This window comes from Eptesicus fuscus, chromosome 1 (assembly GCF_027574615.1).
Source record: "Eptesicus fuscus isolate TK198812 chromosome 1, DD_ASM_mEF_20220401, whole genome shotgun sequence".
NCBI classification, from domain to species: Eukaryota; Metazoa; Chordata; class Mammalia; order Chiroptera; family Vespertilionidae; genus Eptesicus; species Eptesicus fuscus.
In genome coordinates, this window is record NC_072473.1 from 80,482,089 (window position 1) to 80,504,948 (window position 22,860).

At 41.1% G+C, this 22,860-nt stretch overlaps 1 protein-coding gene across 1 annotated transcript; it reads left to right on the forward strand.

Annotated features, from left to right (window-relative positions):
• Positions 1–323: 323 nt before the first annotated feature.
• On the forward strand, positions 324–4,965 carry RTL9 (retrotransposon Gag like 9). Its single transcript, XM_008159407.3, has 2 exons — positions 324–4,319; positions 4,849–4,965. Exons 1-2 carry the CDS (start codon positions 324–326, stop codon positions 4,963–4,965), a joined length of 4,113 nt encoding a protein of 1,370 aa, XP_008157629.2.
• The last annotated feature ends 17,895 nt before the right edge of the window (positions 4,966–22,860 follow it).

Below are 22,860 nucleotides of genomic sequence, written 5' to 3' on the forward strand. Positions count from 1 at the left end.
AGTATTTATAAACTGAGAGGCTGTGCAGTGTGACTGGGTGGTTTGGTTTGAAAGAATAGTGGTGGAAATAATATGTGTTACAGCTTCAAATTTGTTCATTGTTGTACAGCTTTCTGGGCCCATCTCTGATACTGCATAGCTGGTAACACATACAAAAGGCCTCCATCATGAATCATTTCTGTTTCCCAATCTTCTTGATATTGGTTTTTGACTGCTAAACTTGTTTCTTGTTTACAGATTTTCTTGCTAGTTGCGCTTCATCAGGACCCCTGATAACATCACTTTAGGGGCTTCCTCCACACTCTCCTGTGGCCAAGGCGGATATGTCAATACCCTTACATCCACGGCAATTCAACAATATGCTGAGGGAGGAAAATGACCCCCCAAACAGGAGGACAACCTTCTCTGGACCAACGATAGAGACCGGAGAAGATGTCCAAATTCTGCAATCTCATGTACAGCCTGTAGTTTCAACTCCAGCATCAGACCCAGGAGGGATGTCCATACAGCTAATGACATCCCCAGAATTTGACACCATGTCCACACCTCTAATGGGATTACAAAATTCTGGAGAATTGTCCTCACCGCTAATGCCAATCTCAGACCCTGGGGCACTGTCCCCATTGCTAATGCCAGCTTCAGATTCAGAAACACTGTCCCCATTGCTAATGCCAAACTCAGACTCTGGGGCACTGTCCCCATTGCTAATGCCAATCTCAGATTCTGGAACATTATCCCCACTGCTGTCCACTTCAGACTATGGTCTAATGTCCCCAGGGCTGATGACAATTCCTGACTTTGGAACAATGTCCACAACACTAATGGAGGCACCAGATTCTGCAGAGATGTCACCATTGGCAATGCCAACTCCACCTTCTGGAGTGATGCCTACATCTATAATGAGCACTCCATCCTCTGAAGAGAGGTCCACACCATTGATGCTAGCCCCAGATCCTGGAGAGATATCCCCACTCCTAATGCCAGATATAAACCCTGGAGTGATATCCACACAGCCAGTGTCAGCTCCAGGCTCTGAAGCAATGTCACCACTGCAAATTACAGATGAAGACACTGAAGCAATGTCCAAAGTATTAATGACTGCCCTGGCCTCTGGAGAGATAACTTCACTGATAATGTCGGGCACAGACTCTGAAGCTATATCCTCATTGATAATGTCAGCCCTCACTTCTGAAGCAACATCAACCCATCCAACAAGTACCCAAGACTCTGGGGAAATGACTACCCAGACAATGACAGGTCCAGACTCTGGAGCAATGTCTTCACTGCTAATGTCAACTCCAGGCCCTGGAGCAATGTCCACAACACTCCAGTCAGGTCCAGATGCTGGAGAAATGTCCACATTGCCAAAGCCAGTCCCAGATGCTGAAGCAATGTCCCCAATGCTAATGATGCCCATAATGTCTAGAGTGATGCCCACCCAGCTAATGCCAGCCCAAAGCTCTGGAGTGATGTCCTCCCAGTTAACACAAAATATAGACTCTCAGATTATGTCTACTCCACGGATGAGAGCAACAGTGCCTGGGGGGATTTCCACACTGCCAGTGAGAATTTCAGACTCTGGAGCAATGTCCACACCACAAATGAGAGCCCAGGCCTCTGGAAATATGTCTACATTGCTAAAGATGGTCTCAGACTCTGGAGGATTGTCCACCCCACTGATGATGGTCACCACCTCTGGAACAATGACAACAGAGCAAATGTCAACCACAGCCTCTAGAGTGGTGTCCACACATGCAACAGTGGCCAGAACTTCTGAAACAACATCCACAGGTTTTATGAAAACCACAAACAATGGGGCAATGTCTACACTGCAAATGAGAACCCCAGCTTCTGGAATGATGTCCTTGCCGCTAAGGAGAGCTCCAGATTCTGGAGCAATGTCCACACAGCCAATTACTGCCCCAGCCTCCGAAACTGTGTCCATGCTACAACCGACAGCCCCAAACTCTGGGTCAATGTCCACACTCCAAATCAGAACCCCTGTCCCTGGAACAATGTCCATGTCACAAAGGAGAGTCATAGCCTCAGGAGTGACAGCCGTGCCACAAATGAGAGCCCCAGCTTCTGGAGCAATGTCCACACTGTTAACAAGAGACACTGCCTCAGGTGTGATGCCCATGCCACAAACGAGAGCTATGGCCTTGGGAGAATTGTCCAAGCCACTACCGACATCCAAAGCCTCAGAAGCAATATTCATGCAGCAAGTGACAACCACAGCTTCTGGAGAGATATCCACACTACTAATGAATGACAAAGCTTCTGGAGCCATGTCCTTGCCACAGATGACACACACTGCCTCTGCACCATTAATGAGAGCCCATGCCTCTGGAGACATGTCCACACCACAAATGACAACTGGAGCCTCTGGAACTATGTCCATGCCTGTAATGAGAGTCCCAGGCCCTGGAGCAATGCCCACAGAGCTAATGAGAGCCAAAGCCTCTGGAAAGATGCCCAGGCAGCCAATGAGCACCAAAGACTCAAGGTCACTCCTGAGATCTATGACCTCTGGAGGGATGTCCCCACTACAGATGCAAGCCCCAGCCTCTGAAATGTCAACACCAAAACTGAGAGCCCCAGCCTCTGGGGAGATGTCTCCACCACTAATGAGACAGCCAGCTTCTGAAGAGATAGTCACTCCTCTGAGACCCCCAGCTTATGGAGAGCTGTCTATTCCACAAATGACAGCCATAGCCTCTGAAGGGTTGTCCATACCACAAATGAGGGCTTCGGTCTCTGGAACCATGTCCACACGGCTCATGAGATCCACAGCCTCTGGAGTGATGTCCATGCCTCAGATGACAACCTCAGCTTCTGGAAAGGTGTCCATTCCACTAATGAGAGCCCCAAACTCTGGAACAATGTCTACACCACAAATGATGACCAGAGATGCTTCTGGAGAGATGTGCACACTATCAAAGCAAACTCCAGCCTCTGGAGTGACATCCCCACCACTGTTAAGGGCTCCAGTCTCTGGAATTATGTCCACACCACTAAGGAGACCTTCAGCTTCTGAAGATGTGTCCCCAGAGTCAGTGAGAGTTCCAGCCTGTGGAAAGATGTCCATTGCACAAACAACTATGGCCTCTGGTGGGAAGCCCAAGCCATTTGTAAGAACCACAGCCTCTGGAAAAATGCCCATGCCATTGATGTCAGCCATGGCTTCTGGAGAGATGCCTATGCCGCTAATGGAAAGCATGGCCTCTGGAGCAATGTCCACACTGCAAACAAGAGTCACAAGTTCTGGATCTATCTCCTTGCCACAAAAACCATACTCAACTTTAAGCGGGATACCTGCACCACCAATGAGAGCCTCAGCTTCTGAAGCAATGTCCACACCACTTATGAGAGCGTCAGCTTCTGGAATGAGGTCTATGCCACTTCTGAGAGCCAAAGCCTCTGGAGGGATGTCCATGCCACAAATGACAGCCATGGCCTCTGGAGGAATATCCACACCACTAATGAGGGCCTCAGTCCCAGGAGCCATGTCCACACCACAAATGGCAGCCACAGCCTCTGGAATGATGTCCACTGTGGACATAAAAGTCACAGACTCTGGAGAAACATCTGCCTCTCACAATAACACCATGACCTCTGGATCAAAGCCCACAACACATGCAGCTGCCACAACCCCTGAAACAGGGAAGCCATCACCAAAGGAAGTTCCATCTTTTGGCATGCTAACCCCAGCACTCTGTTATCTCTTAGAAGAGCAGGAAGCAGCCCGGGGTTCAAGCCCTGAGGAGGAGAAGATGGAGATTGATGAGGAGAAGCAAATGAAGGGATTTTTGAATGATTCAGAGAAAATGGCATTTCTGGTGTCTCTTCATCTAGGGGCAGCAGAAAGGTTGTCCATCTTGCAGCTGGAGGTAGGAAACCCCCTCTCAGATGAAAATAAATCTTTCCTGAAAAGATCACAGGGCTTATATAATTCCCTCTCTGAGATAGATATTCTCAGTGCTATTCTTTGCCACCCCAAGCAGGGCCAGAAGTCAGTCAGGCAGTATGCCACTGACTTCCTTTTGCTGGCCCAACATTTGTCTTGGTCTGATGCCATTCTACGAACCAGGTTTCTGGAAGGACTCTCGGAAGCTGTTACTACCAAAATGGGACAGATCTTTATGAAGGTGGCTGGCAGCTTAAAGGAACTGATAGACAGGTCTCTCTACATTGAGTGCCAGCTGGCTGAAGAGAAGTATTCCCGGGGCACCTCAAGCCAGGTTCTGCAGTCAACCTGTAAGCGGAATAATGAGGAGGCAATGGAGAATGAAATGAACTCTCATCAGCAGACTGAGGAGGTAATAATGGGGAAATATACTCAAGGTTTTTGAGCAGAAAAAATGAGGCGGAAATGATCAGGAAAACATCCTGCTCCTTTGAGTAGACTAAGGAAAAGGCAAGGGGGAGGCATTGAGCTCCTAGACCGTAACACCCAACCTGGAGTCTCATCAGTGGGCCTGGCTTATTTCAGTCATTTTGAGTGTATTAACCACTTTGAGGAGCAAAGCCCTGCCTAAGTTATTGAAGGCCTAGGATGGTTAAAGTACTAAGTCTTCTGATTAGGGGGAGTCAGCTGAGCTCAGTTCCAATTCTACACTTATTCCAAGTCCAATTCTAAGGGAGGGGTCATCTTTGGGGGGCTGGGTCTCACCTACAGCCACATGTGTTACGGACCCAGGTCACTAGAAAATTTGGCTACTCTAATCCTGTCACATTTTTTTACAAGTAAGATACATTAGCCAAGTTCCTGAAAGTATCCAAGCAGAACTCTCTTGTCACTGTAAGCATGACTCTTACCTCTACTTTTTTTTTTCTTCTTACTACCAGCACCAGCATGTTCCCAAACGCTGTTACTACCTGAAAGAGCACAAAGACCCCCAAGAGGGTCTACACAACCACCTTCGACAGAGCGCAGGTCATCAGAAGGCCTCTACCAACAAGTAATGTTCCCTGGACTCTCCTGTGATATCTGACTCGGCTGCTAACTTGAGGACTGGTTCCTGAAATCATTCCATTTAATTACATCATAAACCTTGTGGCCTTCCCCCTTGAGCCTCCCCCCCCACTTTTACCCCATATGCCTGTGACTTGCCCTGACAATCAGAGTGTGGACTTCAAAAGTGTTTGGTGTATGAAGTTCTAAACTCCCATCACCATCAAGGCCAGTTTTAGTTCTTGGTCCAGGGAGATATCTAGGCAGGAGAAACCGTGTCCTACCTCAAAAACACCTTAGAGTGTCTTGCCTCATGTCACCAGGTAAACTTGAGGACTCCCTGGTACCCATTTCACCTGGCAGGGGAGTCTATATGGAAAATGATGCCCACTCCTACACAATCCTTTTTACCCAGTAGACTTGCCCTTATATGCCCTAACTCACAACATCTAAAATGGGTCTCCAGGGTACTTTCCCTGCTTATAGTCTCCATCCTGAACCATTCGTTTTGATCCATAGTAATCATAATAATGGCTAACATTTATTGATTATGTACTCTGTGACAACTACTGGGCTAAACTCTTGACAAGCACTATCTGACTACATTCTTACCTTAACCCAATTTGTTATTGTGTTGTCAGTTTCTGACCTCTTGATATGTTGTGTATGGCTCTTGTCTTGTCCTTAAGTATCAAATTTCTAGTTCTGACCTCTGGGTGATCCTGTAAGTTGTTAGTTGCCCTCACTCCCCTTGGCTATTATGCTTCATGGCCAGTACTCTTGACAAGGGTCTTGGTCATTAAACAGGCATAGATAGAACATAATGTGAGCAGTGTTTGCCTTCAGGTGGTGGGATTATTGGTGTTCTTATTTTCTTCTTTCTACTTCCCTGTACTTTCCAGATTCTCTACAGTAAGCATGCATTACATTTGTAATCATAAAAGTAAATAAACTTCATTTATGAAAAAAGAATTAACTGTTGCTAACAGAATTTAATTTATTGGGTCCTTCATTCAATCAACATTATCTAACATGTACCAGCCACTGTTTTGGGGATAGACAGGTAAGAACACTCATTAAATGAAAACTTCATTCCAGTGGAGGGAGGAGACAGACAATAAGCAAGAAAACACATAAGTAAGATAGGTTGAAATTGTGGTGAAGGTTACAAAGACAAAATGGGCAATGTAATACTAATGGGACCAATTTATTTATTAAATCATCGTCCATGTAATTGGGTTACTCAAAGATCTTTTTTAAAAAAGTAGGTGACATATTAGAAACATGTTTTAGAACGCAAACTTGGCAACAGTTTAGAGGCAAGATCAGGGAAGGGGTCAGAGAATAGTGTAGGTGACTAACTTACCAGATGAATCACTCTAGGGCTATAGCAGAGGGGATGGAACGAGAGGGACAGAGACCAAAACCCTCTTAAAATTTAAGTCTGCTGCTGAATTACCCTAAACACTGGGTCTGATTCCAGGAAGAGGAAAATCATTCTCAGAAAAAACACACACAACAACAACAAAGATTGGCAGACAAATTGGCAGCCCCATGGTAATATAGATAAGAATATGGTTCTGCAGGCTGCCAACAGATACATCAATCACCAGTGCTGTTGCATTGGGAAAAGGGGTGGAATAAGTTGGGAAACTCAAATTCCAGGCAAGGAGGCTGTGGGCCTCTGGGGATCCTATTGACTCACACCTGGCACAGTGCAGGCCCTAGTGAACTTTGAATCTCCGTGTTCAGCCAGGGTTTCTCTTAGCTCCAGAAAGCACTTTTGACCTTACTCTTACTGAAAAAAAGATATCGATGATACAGAATTACAATTTGTGTCTGGAAAACGTGTATGGGAAGGAAAGTGTCTTTAAAAATAAAACTGATTTTTTTTGAAATGGAGAATAACATTTTTTTCTTTGTTTTTCTCCCTAGTGTTATTCCACTCCTTAAAGCTAACGTCACTAGAGATAAATGGAACATATGAAGCCCACGTATACCCTGCTGGAACACACTCCCTGCTCTGCTACCCACTCAAAAGGTTATATTTAGAAATGTTTCTAGAGCCACTCAACATCGTCATGGAGCTGAGTCATCATATGCCCAAATAATTGAGACTATTTTGTCTGTTGTAAAATGGTGTTTCAAGTTTATCCAGGCTTCACTGGCCCATGGGTAAAAATAAGGTTCCATAATCTGTAAAAACTCAGATGTCACTGACCCCAGTTCCACTTGTGTGTTACAAAATCTCAATAATTTGAAGGTTTCCTCCAGTTATTTGTGGAAGACCCTGGCAGTTTCCCTTACTCTGAGATAGTCCTCTCCTGTTCTTTTCTTCCTACCCTGCCTTGACCACATTGCCAAGTGAGGGCAGCCCTTCCACCCTGCCCCAGCTGCCAGTGGGTGCCTCTGGCTATGGGAACCCCAAAGTCCCTGCTGGGGTGAGGTGTGGATTCTGCAAATCCACAAGGGGCCTGAATGGTGCTGTTCTCCCTTTAGGCAGCTTTGGCTAAAGCCACTGATGGGTTCATGAGAGGTAGGGAGTTGGAGGGGTGAGTGAGGGATGGGGGGTTGAGGGGGTAGAATTGGGGAGTGGAGGTAGTAATTTTCCTCCCCATTCTGTGCCACATTTTGTCACCTGAACATCAAAACAGCATTGTTTCTATCCTATATCTCAGTGAGGCCCTTGTGAGAAGAGGGGCTTCAGCTTCTTCATGCAGCACCCTCCCCGCCCTGCTGTCCGCACCCGGTTTTTCCCAACTCAAACTTTCAGACCTGGTTCTTGTGCCTGGAGAACAAAAGCCATCAAGTTCCCTATTCAGACCCAACCTTCTGTTATGATTTCCAAATTTTTCTCCTGGTCTCTATCCCTGGCCCTAAGCACTTTAAGTCCATAGATCTCTTAAAAAATCACTATCATCCTTGTGAATAGATGAAAGGAACTCTCTCCACACACCAAGTCCTTGGGGTCCAGGTGGAAAGCAAATATCACCCTGTCCTGTTTCTCTGTCCTCCTGCTTTCACGCACGGCCTGGTCTCCGTCTTTGCCCCTCAGGGACCCATAGTATATAAAACCTCCTCTTAATAAATCTGCTATTTGATTTGGAAAAAGATAAAAGGTTCTCTTAAAGACCACTTTCTCAAATGCAAGTATAGGCTTGGGCTGCCACCAAATGACCAATGACTCAGAGAGTTTCCAGACATGTCTGATTCTCACTTTGGGGTTAGCTAAGATTCCACTACACTGGACTAGTTTGGTCAGTTCAAATACAGGATTTCTTCCCCCTTATTTCTTCCAATAGGCTTGAGACCTTAATGCATTATCAATTCTCCAACTAGAATATTACTGATAAAATAAATTGGCCTACCTCAGAGTATAGAGATATTTTTTACATATGGATCACGTATTTCCTTCATTCTCACCTGGTCTGAAAACTGTGCATCTTGAAGCATTGTGAGACAGGGAAGCAGGCTGCTTGATCCTTTGTAATCTAATGGAGGATTTATAGGAGAATAGATGGTGTATGAGATTGAAATAGCTATTAGAGGAGGCCTGACTTTAAGCACCTTTGTCTCTCTTTCTAACAAGCTGGGTAGTTAGTTCTAAACAGGCCACTTTACCTTTCCAGGCCTCAGTTTCCTCTTCTCCAAAGTGGAGATACTCATCACCATCCTGATAACCTCACAGCTTCAGGGGATAAAGGTTGTAAAAGTGTTTGGAAAAATAAAGTGCAAGATATATAAATGTAAGACTTGTTATTATATGTAAACCTAAGCTCAGCCATGAGGAGGTTGGGAAGTGGGTGGGATAGAGCTAAGTTGGGACATAACTCAAAATCCACTCTCTTCAGGGTTCTACTTAAACTGTGGGGTAGGATCTAAAAGTAAAGCCTTTACTAAAGCATGGCAAAAGCCACAGTTTAATATTAGTATCTATTGAGCACTTACCAGGGGCCCAAGTTATGGAATAACTGCTTTATCTGGATTATCATCCTATGTAATCTTCTGAACAGCAGTGAGAGGTGGGTGATCTCAGTAATCCTATTTTATAGACCAAAAATCTGTAGCACAGAGAAGTTAAGTAACTGGATCAAGGCAGAGAAAATTAAAAAAAAAAAAAAAGAGCCCTGGCCGGTGCTAGAGCATTGGCCCAAGGACCGAAGGGTCATGAGTTCAATTTCCTATCAAGGGCATGTACCTCAGTTGCAGGTTCCCCAGTCCCAGTAGGGGCGCATGCTAGAGGCAACCAATCGATGCATCTCTCTTACATGGATGTTTCTTTCTCTCTCTCTTTCTCTCCCCCTTCTCCCTCCCTTCCACTCTCTAGAAATCAATGGGAAAAATATCCTCAGGTGAGGATTAAAAAAAATTAACAAGTACCAGAGATGGGATTTGAACATGTCCCAGAGTGCCGGCCCTACCCTACATACCACCACTCTACCATATACACATGGCTTCATTATTCAGAGTCAGATGGCTACTGTGAAGACTTACTCTGTTCCCCTGAGCAAATTTGCGTAGAATAGCAGCCAACATTTTAAGGTCATAAAGTTTGAGACCTTCTCAAAAATGGCCCTGCTTTCCCCCTCCCACATCTTAGATCCAAACATGAATCTTCCTAGGGGTATTTGGGGGAAAGTCTTTAACATTCAAAGAAAAGAATCAATCATTGTGGGATACTACTGAGCTCAAGGAGGTTCTGTCCAGGGGCTAGCTGCAGCCCCAGATTGGAGCAGCCTCTGTTCTGAGCTCTGGCCTAAGAAGAAAGTTAAGATCCTCCCCTGGCTTATTGCCACTGAGAAAAATATACATCTTGGGCCCAGGCATATGTGGAAGGGTGTAGGTCTCTGAAAGTGGGAGGGATCTTGGTGCTTTCACCCAAGAGCTGGCTCTTCTTACTCAGCACTTGTTTTTCCCTCTTTGTCACTTATCTCTCAGAAAATTGGAGAAGTGTGTAAGGAAGAAAGATGATCAATCATTTAGATAATCCAAGCCCCTGCCTTCCAACACCCCCCATCCCATGATGGTGATGCAAGTTCTAACATTGTGGTAAGTGCACCCATTAATAAGGCACCAGACACTTCTAGTTTAAGCTACTTGATAGAGATAATTTAGAGTGGCTTCTTCCATTATAAATTCAAAGAAATGCTGGATGAAATGTGGAGAAAAAACTCGAAGCTGGGGAGCCTGAAATAAAGACAGGGAAATCCCCAGGTGCAAAAGAGAAGAGGGATCTTAATGGCAGATCCACAAACTCTTGAACCCTCCAAGGTGGATGTGGTCGAGTCCAAAGAGATATAGGCAAGCTGACAATGGAATATATGCACAGCATATGAATAGTAAATTTGTGAACATGTAATTCTATACACTGCTCAACTATCACTTAAAAGTCAGTATGAAACAAACATTTCTGACAAAGACTGAGTCAGTTCACCATTCATATGAAAGGGGCTGCCCTTTGAGCTGGGCTAGTCTTGGGGAAGCTGGCAAGATGTAAAAAGAAAATAAAACTCCTACCCCTTGACCACCTTTGCTGAGAGTTTCACTGGTCTAAGCATTGATGCATAAATAGATATTGAAGAGACTGTCCTTTGCTTTCCCACAATATCCTCTAATAACTTTTTAAAAATTATTGTTTATTTGTCAGAGTTTTATTGAGATATAATTAAAAAAACCATATAATCCACCCATTTAAAGTATACAATTTAATCTTTTTAGTATAATCACATAATTGTGCAACTATTACCATAATCTAATTTTAGAATTTCCTCATCATCTCGAAAAGAAACCCATACCCATTAATGATTAAACAGTCACTCCCCATTACTCAGTCACTCCACCACCCCCCTCCAAACCCTTAGAAAATACTAATCTACTTTCTCTCTTGGTAGAATTGCCTATTCTGGACTTTTTGTGCAAATGGAATCACATACTATATAATAAAAGGCTAATATGCAAATTGACCGAATAGGACGACTGGTCGCTATGACACACACTGACTACCAGGGGGCAGACGCTTGACAAAGGAGCTGCCCCCTGGTGGTTAGTACGCTCCCACAGGGGGAACGCCACTCAGCCAGAAGCTGGGCACATGGCTGGAGAGCACATTGAAGGAGGGGTGGTAGGAGCCTCTCTCGCCTCTGTGACAGTGCTAAGGACCCTTCGGAAGATGTCTGACTGCCACCAGCCAGCAAGCGGACATCCCCCAAGGGGTCCTGGACTGTGAGCTGAGGGACTCGCCCCCCGCAGTGTTACATATGGCCTTTTGTGTTTGGTTTCTTTCACTTAGTGTAATGTTTATACATTCATCATCTAATAGACAATTTGGTTGCTTCCACCTTTTGGATATTATAAATACAGCTGCTATGAAGATTCTTATACAAGTTTTTGTGTGAACATACATTTTCATTTCTCCAACATATGATACAGTCTATATTTAACCATTTGAGGAGCTACCAAACTGTTTTTCCAAAGTGGCTGCACTATTTTAAAATATGTTTTTATTATTTATTTATTTTTTTTTTTTTAGAGAGGAAGGCAAAGGGAGAGATAGAAACATCGATGAGAGAGAAACATCGATTGACTACCTCTTGCACTCTCCCTACTGGGGATCAAACCTAAAACCCAGGCATGTGCCCTGAACAATGTTAGAATTGAACCAGTGACCTCTTGATGAATGGGACAGTGCTCAACCAACTGAGCCACATCGGCCAAGCTGGCTGCACCATTTTAGATTCCCATCAGCAGTATATGAGGGATCCAAATTCTCCACATCCTCAACACTTGTTATTATCTAATTATAGCCATCCTAGTGGGAATCTTGTGGTTTTGAATTATATTTCCCTGATGGCTAATGAATTTGAGCTTCCCTTTTACAAATTGTTATTAAAAACTCAACCATCTTGCAACTTATTACCATAAATATCATTGGAGGCTTTACTTTTAGAGAATATTTTGGGATGAGCTACTGCTCCTTTTGCTCTCCAGCCCAGCCCCAACTATTCCATTGTCTCTAACCTTTTCAGAATGGAAGGAGGGATTTAGAAAGGCAAATTATCATGACCCCACCCAGACCCATAACAACTGTCTTTCAACTGCTGCCTTCTGCAACAAAGATTGGCTCAGAACAAAGATGAGTGTGGGCTTATATTTTGGGGATTGCTGAAAGCCCAAAAGCCCTAGCTCAAAAACAAAAATTCTGTAGAAATGTGGCTTCTTCCCTGTGGATTCTTTCTCCTTCAACCAAAAACTAAAGTAACCCAAACAGGTAACTCATTGTTGTGGTCATTCATTAGGCTAAGACCCTCTTATTCTTATTAAACTCAGAGTTTTTCCGTAACCCAATCACCAAAACTTTTAAAAGTTTCCACAGCCAATTATGTAGCAAGTTCAAAAAACATAAAATCCTCTACCCTGAGAAGGAGAAGGAAGGAAGGTGAAAGAGGAAGATGGGAGGGAGGAAGGGAGAGAAAGAGAGAGAGAGAGAAAGAGAGAGAGAGAGAGAGAGAGAGAGAGAGAGAGAGAGAGAGAGAGAGAGAGAGAGAAGAAATAAGATGAAAATATGCATTCCAATCCCATCTGTGCCAGTGACAACTTGTATAACCCTGGGTAAGTCAATTCTCACTTGATCATTTTGAGCCTGAGTAACCTCATCTTTATTATTGTTTCATTTTCATTAGGGAATTAGACAAAGTGATAACTCCTGTCTTGTTTTGGACATGCTCTGGAAGTAGGAAGGTATCTAAGTGGACTGAGGAAAGAACTACTGGGGCAGAAGCCCAGTGTAAGCCATTGCTAGAGGGCAGCATTGTATCAGCAATTATTCTAATGACACTAGCTGAGGTGTGGTTGTTTCAGAATATGTTTTGGAGCTTTAGTTCAAAATATGTAGTCTTTTCCTCTCTCATAAATGACATTCTTACAAAAAGAAGCTAACTTATGAAAATCTACAGAGGAACCAGAAGGGAAGAGTGCATCTGGCCTCCTGCATGTTTCACTGTCCATTAACAAATTTAAGATGGCAAAAGGAAGATTGTGCATTTCAATTTCTAATTAAGCCTGTTTGCTTTTGGTCTCATTTGAATACAGTTGCAGAAATATATTTTCCTCTGTGAAAATCCCATCAGCACCACAAAAGAATTGTTCTGATTCATTTGAAACCTATTCCAGAGGTTTGATTTACAGAATTTCTTATAAGGGCATTTACTATTTCATTTTCTTCATTCATTGAATTATATTTATTATAATCAGAAAATGAAATACTTAGGAGATGGATATGTTATAAAAAGCATCCAGAAGTTCCTAAATCTTTTGATTACTTACCACATTTCATATTGACTAAGTTTGTGCATGCCAAAGTGGCATCCCAAATCACCCATCTGGGGCAAAAGATATACATGGCTGCAGTAACTGTTCAAACCATGTATTTATAGTTGTGTCTCCTTAAGCTATTGCAGGTTCTTCTGTCTTCCATGAGGTCATGTTTCTCCCCTAACCTCAATATGAACACAGTATTTCTATGAGGATCAAGGGTCTGTCTCATGTGTGATGTGTTCATAAAGACAGTTCTCTTATTATTCATCAAGGGAAAGAATAAAATAGACACATTTCAACTATGTAGCATGGGTGGCAGATACATTTTCACTTATATTTTTACTCCAATTATTTGGTAGTGGCTGCTTACAGCATTGTTGAGAAGGGTTCTTAGGTCACATTTGGAATCCATAAAAAAGGCGACAAATGAGCAATTCATTAGTAATGTCTGCTAAGAACAGAGTTATGGGTACACAAATGAGAAAATGTTCATCCTTAAGGTAAAGTAATGTAGACAATTTTAATTTAATGATAATAATGAAAATAATACTTTTAACAGCAAAGTGGGATATTATTGAAAGGGAGCTTGGATATCTCAGAAAACATCCAGGCTATGGCTGGTTCTGGATGGGAGGGTAGCTGATCCTTAAGAACTCCCCAAACCAAGGACTTGAATGCCACAAGTATTCTTGGTTTTTCTCTATGCTTCTCATCTCTGCATCTCTCTGTGCACTGACTTATTTTCTTCCTACAGGCTGGCTTTCTCCATGTGATGGGAGATCTGGACCTTTAAAGTTACTCCCTCCAATATGGCAGCCACCCATCACATGTTGCTATTAAGCACTTGAACTCTGGCTAGTCCAAATTGAGATGTGCTGGCTGTTGGGTATAATACAAACCCTGGAATTTGAAGACTGAGTATGAGAAAAAAAGAATGTAAAATATCTTATTAATTAAAAAATATTGATTGCATGCTAAAATGATAACATTGGGTGTATTGTGTTAAACAAAGTATATTATTAAAATTAATTCCACTTGCTTACTTTCTTAATGTGGCAATTATAATATTTAAAATTAAATTTTGGGCTCACATTCTATATCTATTGGACAGTGCTTTTCTACAGGATTGCAATTTACTGATGTGTGATTGATTGAGTTCTCTTGAAGCAGAGCACAAAAAATGAGAGAAACGGGACATACAGTGAAGTTAAGCAAAATGCCCACCCCTAAAACACTCCTGTGTGGCCCAAAGTGAAGGGTCACATGATAACACAGTAGCTAGAGCTTGGACATAAAGTTGGGATAGCCAAAGAGACAATTCCCAGAGGTCTGGAGAGGGATACTAGATCAATAAAGCAGTAGATATGCTCCAATTTGGGATTACCCTAAAGGTCTTTTTAAAGTTTCCACAATTATGTAGCAAGTTCTACATACTCTACCTTCATCCACTTTCCCTTATCCTAATGCATCATTCTCTTAGTTTAGTCACTACCATTTAAGATGAGACAGGGCTGTTACTGGCAAATTACTTCTAAATACTAGTAAGCACAATCTACAATGAAAATACTTTTTCATCCCTTATAGGCATTTGGGAAGATGTACATTATTTCCAAGCAAAATGGTTTCAGTTATATTCAGGTTCCACCACTCAAAACATTTGACCAGATCCAAGTCACTTAGCTTTTGTGGGACTCAGTGTGTACATCTTTACGGTTGGAATTGATATGAACCTTACTTACTAGGGCCATTGGTGAGACTCAGGGAAAAACCATTGTCAGAGTCATTTAATATACAAAGTATAATTTTAGAGATTAGACTAAACTGCAAAAAACAGCCAAGCAACACCTCCATTAGAGCTGCCTTAGTTGCAGGGACACATTCATTAAATATCCTCAGTAGCAGTGACACTTGTTTTTTGAAAGTAGCATTTGGAAATGGTTAGTAATCATTGAGAGTTAAGTCTAGTGAGTGAGATGTGCGCTCAAGCTGAATATAGCTACAGTTAGTTAAAAAAAAAGGTGTGAATGTAAAACAATAATACTAGTTTTATTATATTCCAAAAAAAAGTTCCAAGAGCATTTATTGTGATTACATCTATTGTTAGGCTAAGTGGGTAGTCTCCAGCACTGACTATTCTGATGTCCCTAATCTCTAAAAAGACTTTTTTTCACCCCTGAGAGTACTGGAAGTTACCTTACAGGCATGCACAAAAACTACAGTCAGAAAGCACTTGTTGTCTGCCACATTTTCCCTTTTTGCACTTCAGTAAGCTTTTGTAGACATTGCTCCAATCCCAACTCTCCTGAAATTAGCACATAATAAGGAACCCTGACAGAAGCAGTGGTCTTTCACTGGCATTTAAATTTGCATAAGGATCTCTAGACCCAATTGAAATGACCACATTCTTTTGACCCAAAGAACATATAAACTATTAGGGGAAGACTAATTCTTTGAGCTAGAAAGACAGATGTGAAATGAAAACTGACCCTGGTAGAAATGGAATTTCAAGGACTTGGAAATGCAGTTCTTTAGTGGAGCCAAATGGGGATGGCTTAATCCACACACAAAATAATTGCTTTGTGTTATTAATTTTCAGAAATTTTGTTGTATATCATACAGTATTTGGCATATTGATCTATTAAACCTTCAAGACAGTACAGAAAATGCAGCACTATCTTCACTTCTGACACCAGGAGAAAGATCATGCATCCTTGAATACAGCTCTTCTCTGATGAGGCCCAGAAGGCAATAGACACTCTTCTTGCTCAGCTCATGTTCTCACTTGGCCTTGTTACTGAGGATCCTATTCTATTCTGGACACCTCAGCCTCTAAATTTCTCTCTTTATTCAAATTTTGTCACAATTAAGGTTTTAGCTTGATAGGATAGTGACCATATTTTTAAGGAGAGCACAAATAATTGAAGATGAAAAGTGTAGAAAATTTGAGGAGCTACATATTTGGGAACATAATCAGCAATTCATTCATTCAACATTTATAGAGTGACTAGTATATTTTAGGCTCTGTCCAAAGTGTTTATTGACTACATATACTGGGCATAGCTAAATGGGAGCCTAAGCAGGAATGTGTCCCAAATATAAAATTGTATGTATGTATGTATTCTCCATCCCTTCCTCCCTGTGCATGTATAAAAATCCATCATTTCCTTGCCAGATCAGAAAACAGTCGATTGGAGAGCTACAGTATGTTCATCGTTAGATTGTCAATGAAATGGTATGTTCTCTAGTGATCAAAAAAAAATTAATGTGGCTCTCTGGACACACATTACCTATATATCATGGCCAATTTGCCACAGCTAATTATGCCTTTATCTGAAAGAGGAATTAGGTTCAGGGCATATATAATTCATTCCTATTATGTACACAGTTAATTTTATATACATCTTATTCTTTCATTCTCATTCTTTAGAAAGCAACTCTTAGCTTTACATATCTAGCCTGAGAATTCCAAAGTCCAGCTTGCAGATGCCAGTAACACAAACATGGTTCCCAGAGCTATCTGGTAAGTAATATGTCTATTTGGTCAGGCATGTAATTGACTTCATTCTCTTGTGTGAGAGTTTTGATAGGTCAACTTTTATAATTCACTTGCAACATGTGTCCATCTTCCAGTGGTAATAAATAAATAAATACACATCCATCTTTTATTAAGGTATTATATGTGTACATATCTTACCATTGCCCTCCCCACCCCACTCCTATACATGCCCTCGCCCCCCAGAGTTTTGTGTCCATTCGTTATGCTTATATGCATGTATACAAGTCCTTCGGTTGATCTCTTATCTCCCCCACATCTCCCTAACCTTTCCGCTGTAATTTGACAGTCTATTTGATGCTTTACTGCCTCTGTATCTATCTTTCTGTTCATCAGATTATAATGTTCTTTATTATCCACAAATGAGTGAGATCATGTGGTATTTTCTTTGATTGACTGGCTTATTTCACTTAGAATAATGTTTTCCAAGTCCATCCAGGTTGCTGCAAATGGTAAGAATTCCTTCTTTTTTATGGCAGCATAGTATTCCAGTGTATTGATGTACCATAATTTTCTGATCCAGTCATCTGCTGATGGGCACCTAGGCTGTTTCCAAATCTTAGCTATTGTAAATTGTGCTGCTATGAATGTAGGAGTGAATATATCCTTTCTGATTGGTGTTTCTAGTTTCTTCGGATATATTCCTAGGAGTGGGATTACTGGGTCAAATGGGAGTTCCATTTTTAGTTTTTATAGGAAACTCCATACTGTTCTCCACAGTGGCAGCACCAGTCTGCATTCCCACCAGCAGTGCACGAGGGTTCCTTTTTCTCCGCATCCTCGCCAACACTTGTCGTTTGTTGATTTGTTAATGATAGCCATTCTGACAGGTGTGAGATGGTACCGCATTGTTGTTTTGATTTGCATATCTCGGATAATTAATGACGTTGAGCATGTTTTCATGTGTCTCTTGGCCTTCCTTATGTCTTCTTTTGAAAAGATTCTATTTAGGTCCGTTGCCCATTTTTTTTCTTGGATCATTTATCTTCCTTTTATTAATTTGTATAAGCTGCCTGTAGATGTTGGAGGTTAAACCTTTATCAGTGATAACATTTGCAAATATGTTCTCCCATACAGTGGGCTTTCTTGTTGTTTTGTTGATGGTTTCTTTTGCTGTGAAAAAGCTTTTTATTTTTATGTAGTCCCATTTGTTTATTTTCTCTTTAGCTTCCATTGCCCTAGGAGCAGTATCAGTGAGTAAGTTCTTTCAGCATATGTCTGAGATTTCTCTGCCTATGGATTCCTCTAGTATTTTTATGGTTTTCCATCTTATGTTTAAGTCCTGTATCCATTTTGAGTTTATTTTTGTGAATGGTGTAAGTTGGTGATCTAGTTTAATTTTTTTGCATGTATCTGTCCAATTTTCCCAACACCATTTATTGAAGGAACTGTCTTGACTTCATTGTATGTTCATGCCTCCTTTGTCAAATATTAATTGAGCATAGTTGTTTGGGTTGATATCTGGATTCTCTGTGCTATTCCATTGATTTATATTTATGTTATTGTGCCAGAATGAGGCTGTTTTGAGAACAGTGGCTTTGTAATGCAGCTTGAAATCTGGTATTGAGATCCCTCCTACTTTATTCTTCTTTCTCAGGATTGCTATGGCTATTCGGGTTCTTTTTTTATTCCAGATGAATTTTTGGAGAGTTCTTTCTAGGTCTGTGAAATATGCCATTGGTATTTTAATGGGGAGTGCATTGAATCTATAGATTGCTTTGGGTAGTATGGACATTTTAATGAAGCTGATTCTACCAATCCATGAACATGGTATGTTCTTCCATCTGTTTACGTCTTCCTCTATCTCTTTTATCAGTGTCCTGTAGTTTTCTGCGTATAGGTCTTTTACCTGCTTAGTTAAGTTTATTCTTAGGTATCTTAATTTTTATGGTGCGATGGTAAATGGGATTGCTTATTTAGTCTCTCCCTCTGTAAGTTCACTATTGGTGTATAGAAATGACATAGATTTCTTGGTGTTAATTTTGTATGCTGCTACATTGTCGAATTCATTTATTAAGTCTATTAGTTTTTTGATGGAGTCTTTCAGGTTTTTTATGTACAATATCATGTCATCTGCAAATAGGGACAGCTTTACTTCTTCTTTTCCAATTTGGATGCCTTTTATTTATTCTTCTTGTCTAATTGCAATGGCTAATACTTCTAGTACTATGTCAAACAGGAGTGGTGAGAGTGGGCATTTCTGTCTTGTTCCTGTACTTAGGGGAAATGGTTTTAGTTTTTGCCCATTGTGTATGATGTTAGTTGTGGGTTTATCATATATAGCTTTTATTATGTTGAGGTATGATCCTTCTATTCCCACCTTGTTGAGAGTTTTTATCAAGAAAGGGTGTTGGATTTTGTCAAATGCTTTTTCTGCATCAATTGATATGACTATGTGATTTTTATCTTTCAATTTGTTTATGTGATGTATTATGTTTATTGATATGTGGATATTGTACCATCCTTGCATTCCTACTTGGTCATGGTGTATGATCTTTCTGGATCCGATTTGCTAGAATTTTGTTGAGGATTTTGGCATCTATGTTCATGAGGGATATTGGCCTGTAATTCTCTTTCATTGTTTTTTCTTTATCTGGTTTTGTTATTAGGGTGATGCTGGCTTCATAGAAGGAGCTTGGAAGTGTTCCTTCCTCTTGAATTTTTTGGAATAATCTGAGGAGGATAGATTTTAGTTCTTCCTTCAATATTTGGTAAAACTCCCCTGTGAAGCCGTCTGGTCCCGGGTTTTTGTTTGCTGGAAGCTTTTTGATGACTGCTTCAATTTCTTCCATAGTTATTGGCCTATTCACATTTTTAGATTCTTCCTGATTGAGTTTTGGAAGGTTATATTTTTCTAGGAATATGTCCATTTTCTCCAGGTTGTCCAGTTTGTTGGAATAGAGTTGTTTGTAGTATTTTTTAACAATCCTTTGTATTTTGGTGGGGTCTGTTGTTATTTCACCTCTTTCCTTTCTGATTTTGTTTATTTGGGTCCTCTCTCTTTGCTTCTTGGTGAGCCTGGCTAGAGGTTTATCAATCTTGTTTATCCTTTCAAAGAACCAGCTCTTGGTTTTGTTGATCTTGTTTATTGTTTTTTTTTTGTCTCTGTCATTTATCTCCACTCTGATTTTTATTATTTCCTTCCTTCTGCTTATACGGGGCATTTCTTGTTGCTATCTTTCTAAATCTTTGAGTTGTAGTAATTTATTACCATTGTTCCTTGTTTTTTGCAGTAGGCTTGTAGAGCTATGAACTTCCCTCTCAAGACTGCTTTCGCTGTGTTCCATAGATTTTGGATTGTTGAGTTTTCATTGTCATTTGTTATGATGTTTTTAATTTCTTCCTTGATCTCTCTGATAACCCAGTCATTGTTTAATAGCATGCTTTTTAGTGTCTATGTGTTTGATTTCTTTTTATTGCAGTTGATTTCCAGTTTTATGCCACTGTGATCTGAGAAGATGCTTGATATGATTTCTATCTTCTTGAATTTGAAGAGACTTTGCCTATGTCCCAGCATATGGTCTATCTTTGAAAATGACCCATGTGCACTTGAGAAGAATGTATATTCCGTGGCTTTTGGGTGAAATGTTCTGAAGATGTCGATTAATTCCATCTGGTCTAGTGAGTCATTTAGGATTGATGTTTCTTTGCTGACATTTAGTTTAGAGGATTTGTCCAATGGTGATAGTGGGGTATTAAAGTCTCCTACTATGATTGTATTGCTGTCAATCTCTCCCTTAATATCCTCCAGGAGTTTTTTTTTTTAATGTATTTGGGTGCTCCTGTATTGGGTGCATATATGTTTTCCAGAGTTATTTCTTCTAGTTGGATTGCTTCATTTAGTATTATGAAGTGGCCTTCCTTATCTCTTATTATGTCCTTCACTTTGAGATCTAATTTGTCAGATATAAGTATTGCTACCTCAGCTTTTTTTTTTTTCTTTTCATTTCCATTTGCCTGGAAAACCTTTTTTCATCCCTTCACCCTCAGTCTGTGTGCATCTTTTTTTCAGAGGTGGGTTTCTTGTATACAGCAGATGTATGGGTCTTGTTTTCTTATCCAATCCATTACCCTATGTGTTTTAATTGGGGCATTAATCCATTTACATTTAAAGTTATTATTGGTAGGTACTTATTTGTTGCCATTTTTATTCTTTACACCTGTGTTCCTTCTCCACTTCCTATTTCTTTTTTTACAGCAGCCCCTTTAGCATTTCTTGCATTGCTGGTTTGGTGGTAATAAATTCCCTTAGTCCTTTTTTGTCTGTGAAGCTCCTGATTTCACCTTCAATTTTGTTTGATAGACTTGCTGGGTACAGTATTCTTGGATTCAGACCATTCCTTTGGATGAGTTTGTATATTTCATTCCATTCCCTTCTGGCCTGATGAATTTCTTTTGAAAAATCAGTTGCTAGTCTGATGGGTGTTCCTTTGTAGGTAACTTTCTGTTTCTCTCTGGCCACTTTAAAGATTCTTACTTTGTCGTTGTTGTTTGCCAATTTAATTATAATGTGCCTTGGTGTCAGTCTTTTGGGGTTCATTTTGCTTTGGACTCTGTGAGATTCTTGGATTTGTGTGGGTTTTTCTTCCCTATATCAGGGAAATTTTCTGTCATTATTCCTTCAAACAGGTTTTCTATTTCTTGCTCAGTTTCCTCTCCTTCTGGAACCCCTATTATGCGAATGTTGTTTTGTTTCATGTTGTCCCAAAGTTCCCTTAGGCTCTCCTCCTGCTTTTTAATTTTATTTTTTTCTAGAAGCTGCTCTACTTGGGTATTTTTTCCCATCTTGTCTTCTAGCTCACTGATGTGGTCCTCTGCTTCTTCTAGTCTACTCTTAATGCTTTCCATTGAGTTCTTTACAGCAGTGATGTCATTTCTCATTTATTCTTGGTTCTTCTTCATTTCCTCTTGGTTCTTATTCATATTGTCGAATTTGTCTTCCATTCTTTTCAGCCACTTTATGACCATTTCTCTGAATTCTTTCTCTGATAGGTTGCTTGCCTTGAATTCGTTTACTTCCTTTTCTGGTGATGCCTGCTTTTCTTTCCTATGGGGGCTGTTTCTTCGTCTCCCTGTGGTCTGTAGTTGTCTCTCTCCTTATCCTAGGCGAAATCTGACCCTTCCGTGGTGGAGTGCAAAGGTCCCCCAAATCCGGATGTTTGCGCCAATTGGGGACCAGTGCTGTGGGGCTCATAGCCATAGATTTTCAGGCTTCCAATAAGATCCACTCTCTCCTTCAAGATGGCGCGGTCTCCGTGTCTGAGCCCATAGCTCTGGGAGGGGACCCAGCAGCAGTGGGGGCTGCCTGGCCAGAGGAATCTTGTCCAGCAGTCCCCCGGAGAAGCAGCATGACGACGACCTGAGCAACACAGCATGTTTATTTTATAGGCCTAGATTTACATATCTAGTCCAGCCCCTGCCTACACCTGGGCTGCTATGAAGTCAGAACTGATTAACATGTACAGCCTCATTGGGAAGCATGTTCCCAAGGTGTGACTCAGCCTACGCCCTGAGTTCAGCTGACGATAATTAAGGAAAATGCCTATGTGTCTTCCTAGGTGGCCCTCTACATCCCCTGAAAAGAGGAACAAGACAGGGATGCCCACTCTTACCATTCTTGTTCGACATAGTACTGGAAGTACTAGCCATTGTGATCAGAGAAGAAGTAGAAATAAAGGCATCCAAATTGGAAAAGAAGAAGTAAAACTGTCCTTATTCGCAGGTGACATGATATTGTACATAAAAAACCCTAAAGACTCCATCAAAAAACTATTAGAATTAATAAATGAATTTGGCAATGTAGCAGGATACAAAATTAATGCCAAGAAATCTATGGCATTTCTATATGTCAATAATGAACTTACAGAAAGAGAGAATAGAAAAGAAATTCCATTTACCATCGCACCAAAAAAATTAAGATACCTAGGAATAAGCTTAACTAAGGAGGTAAAAGACCTATACGCGGAAATCTACAGGACACTGAAAAAAAGAGATAGAGGAAGACATAAACAGATGGAAGAACATACTCAGTTCATGGATT

What these genes read in the sequence shown, in the direction of transcription:
- RTL9 (XM_008159407.3), top strand. Translation starts at nt 324, where the DNA reads ATGTCAATACCCTTACATCCACGGCAATTCAACAATATGCTGAGGGAG. An exon ending in CTCATCAGCAGACTGAGGAG is followed by an intron (nt 4,320 to 4,848) that starts GTAATAATGGGG and finishes TCTTACTACCAG; the next exon opens with CACCAGCATGTTCCCAAACG.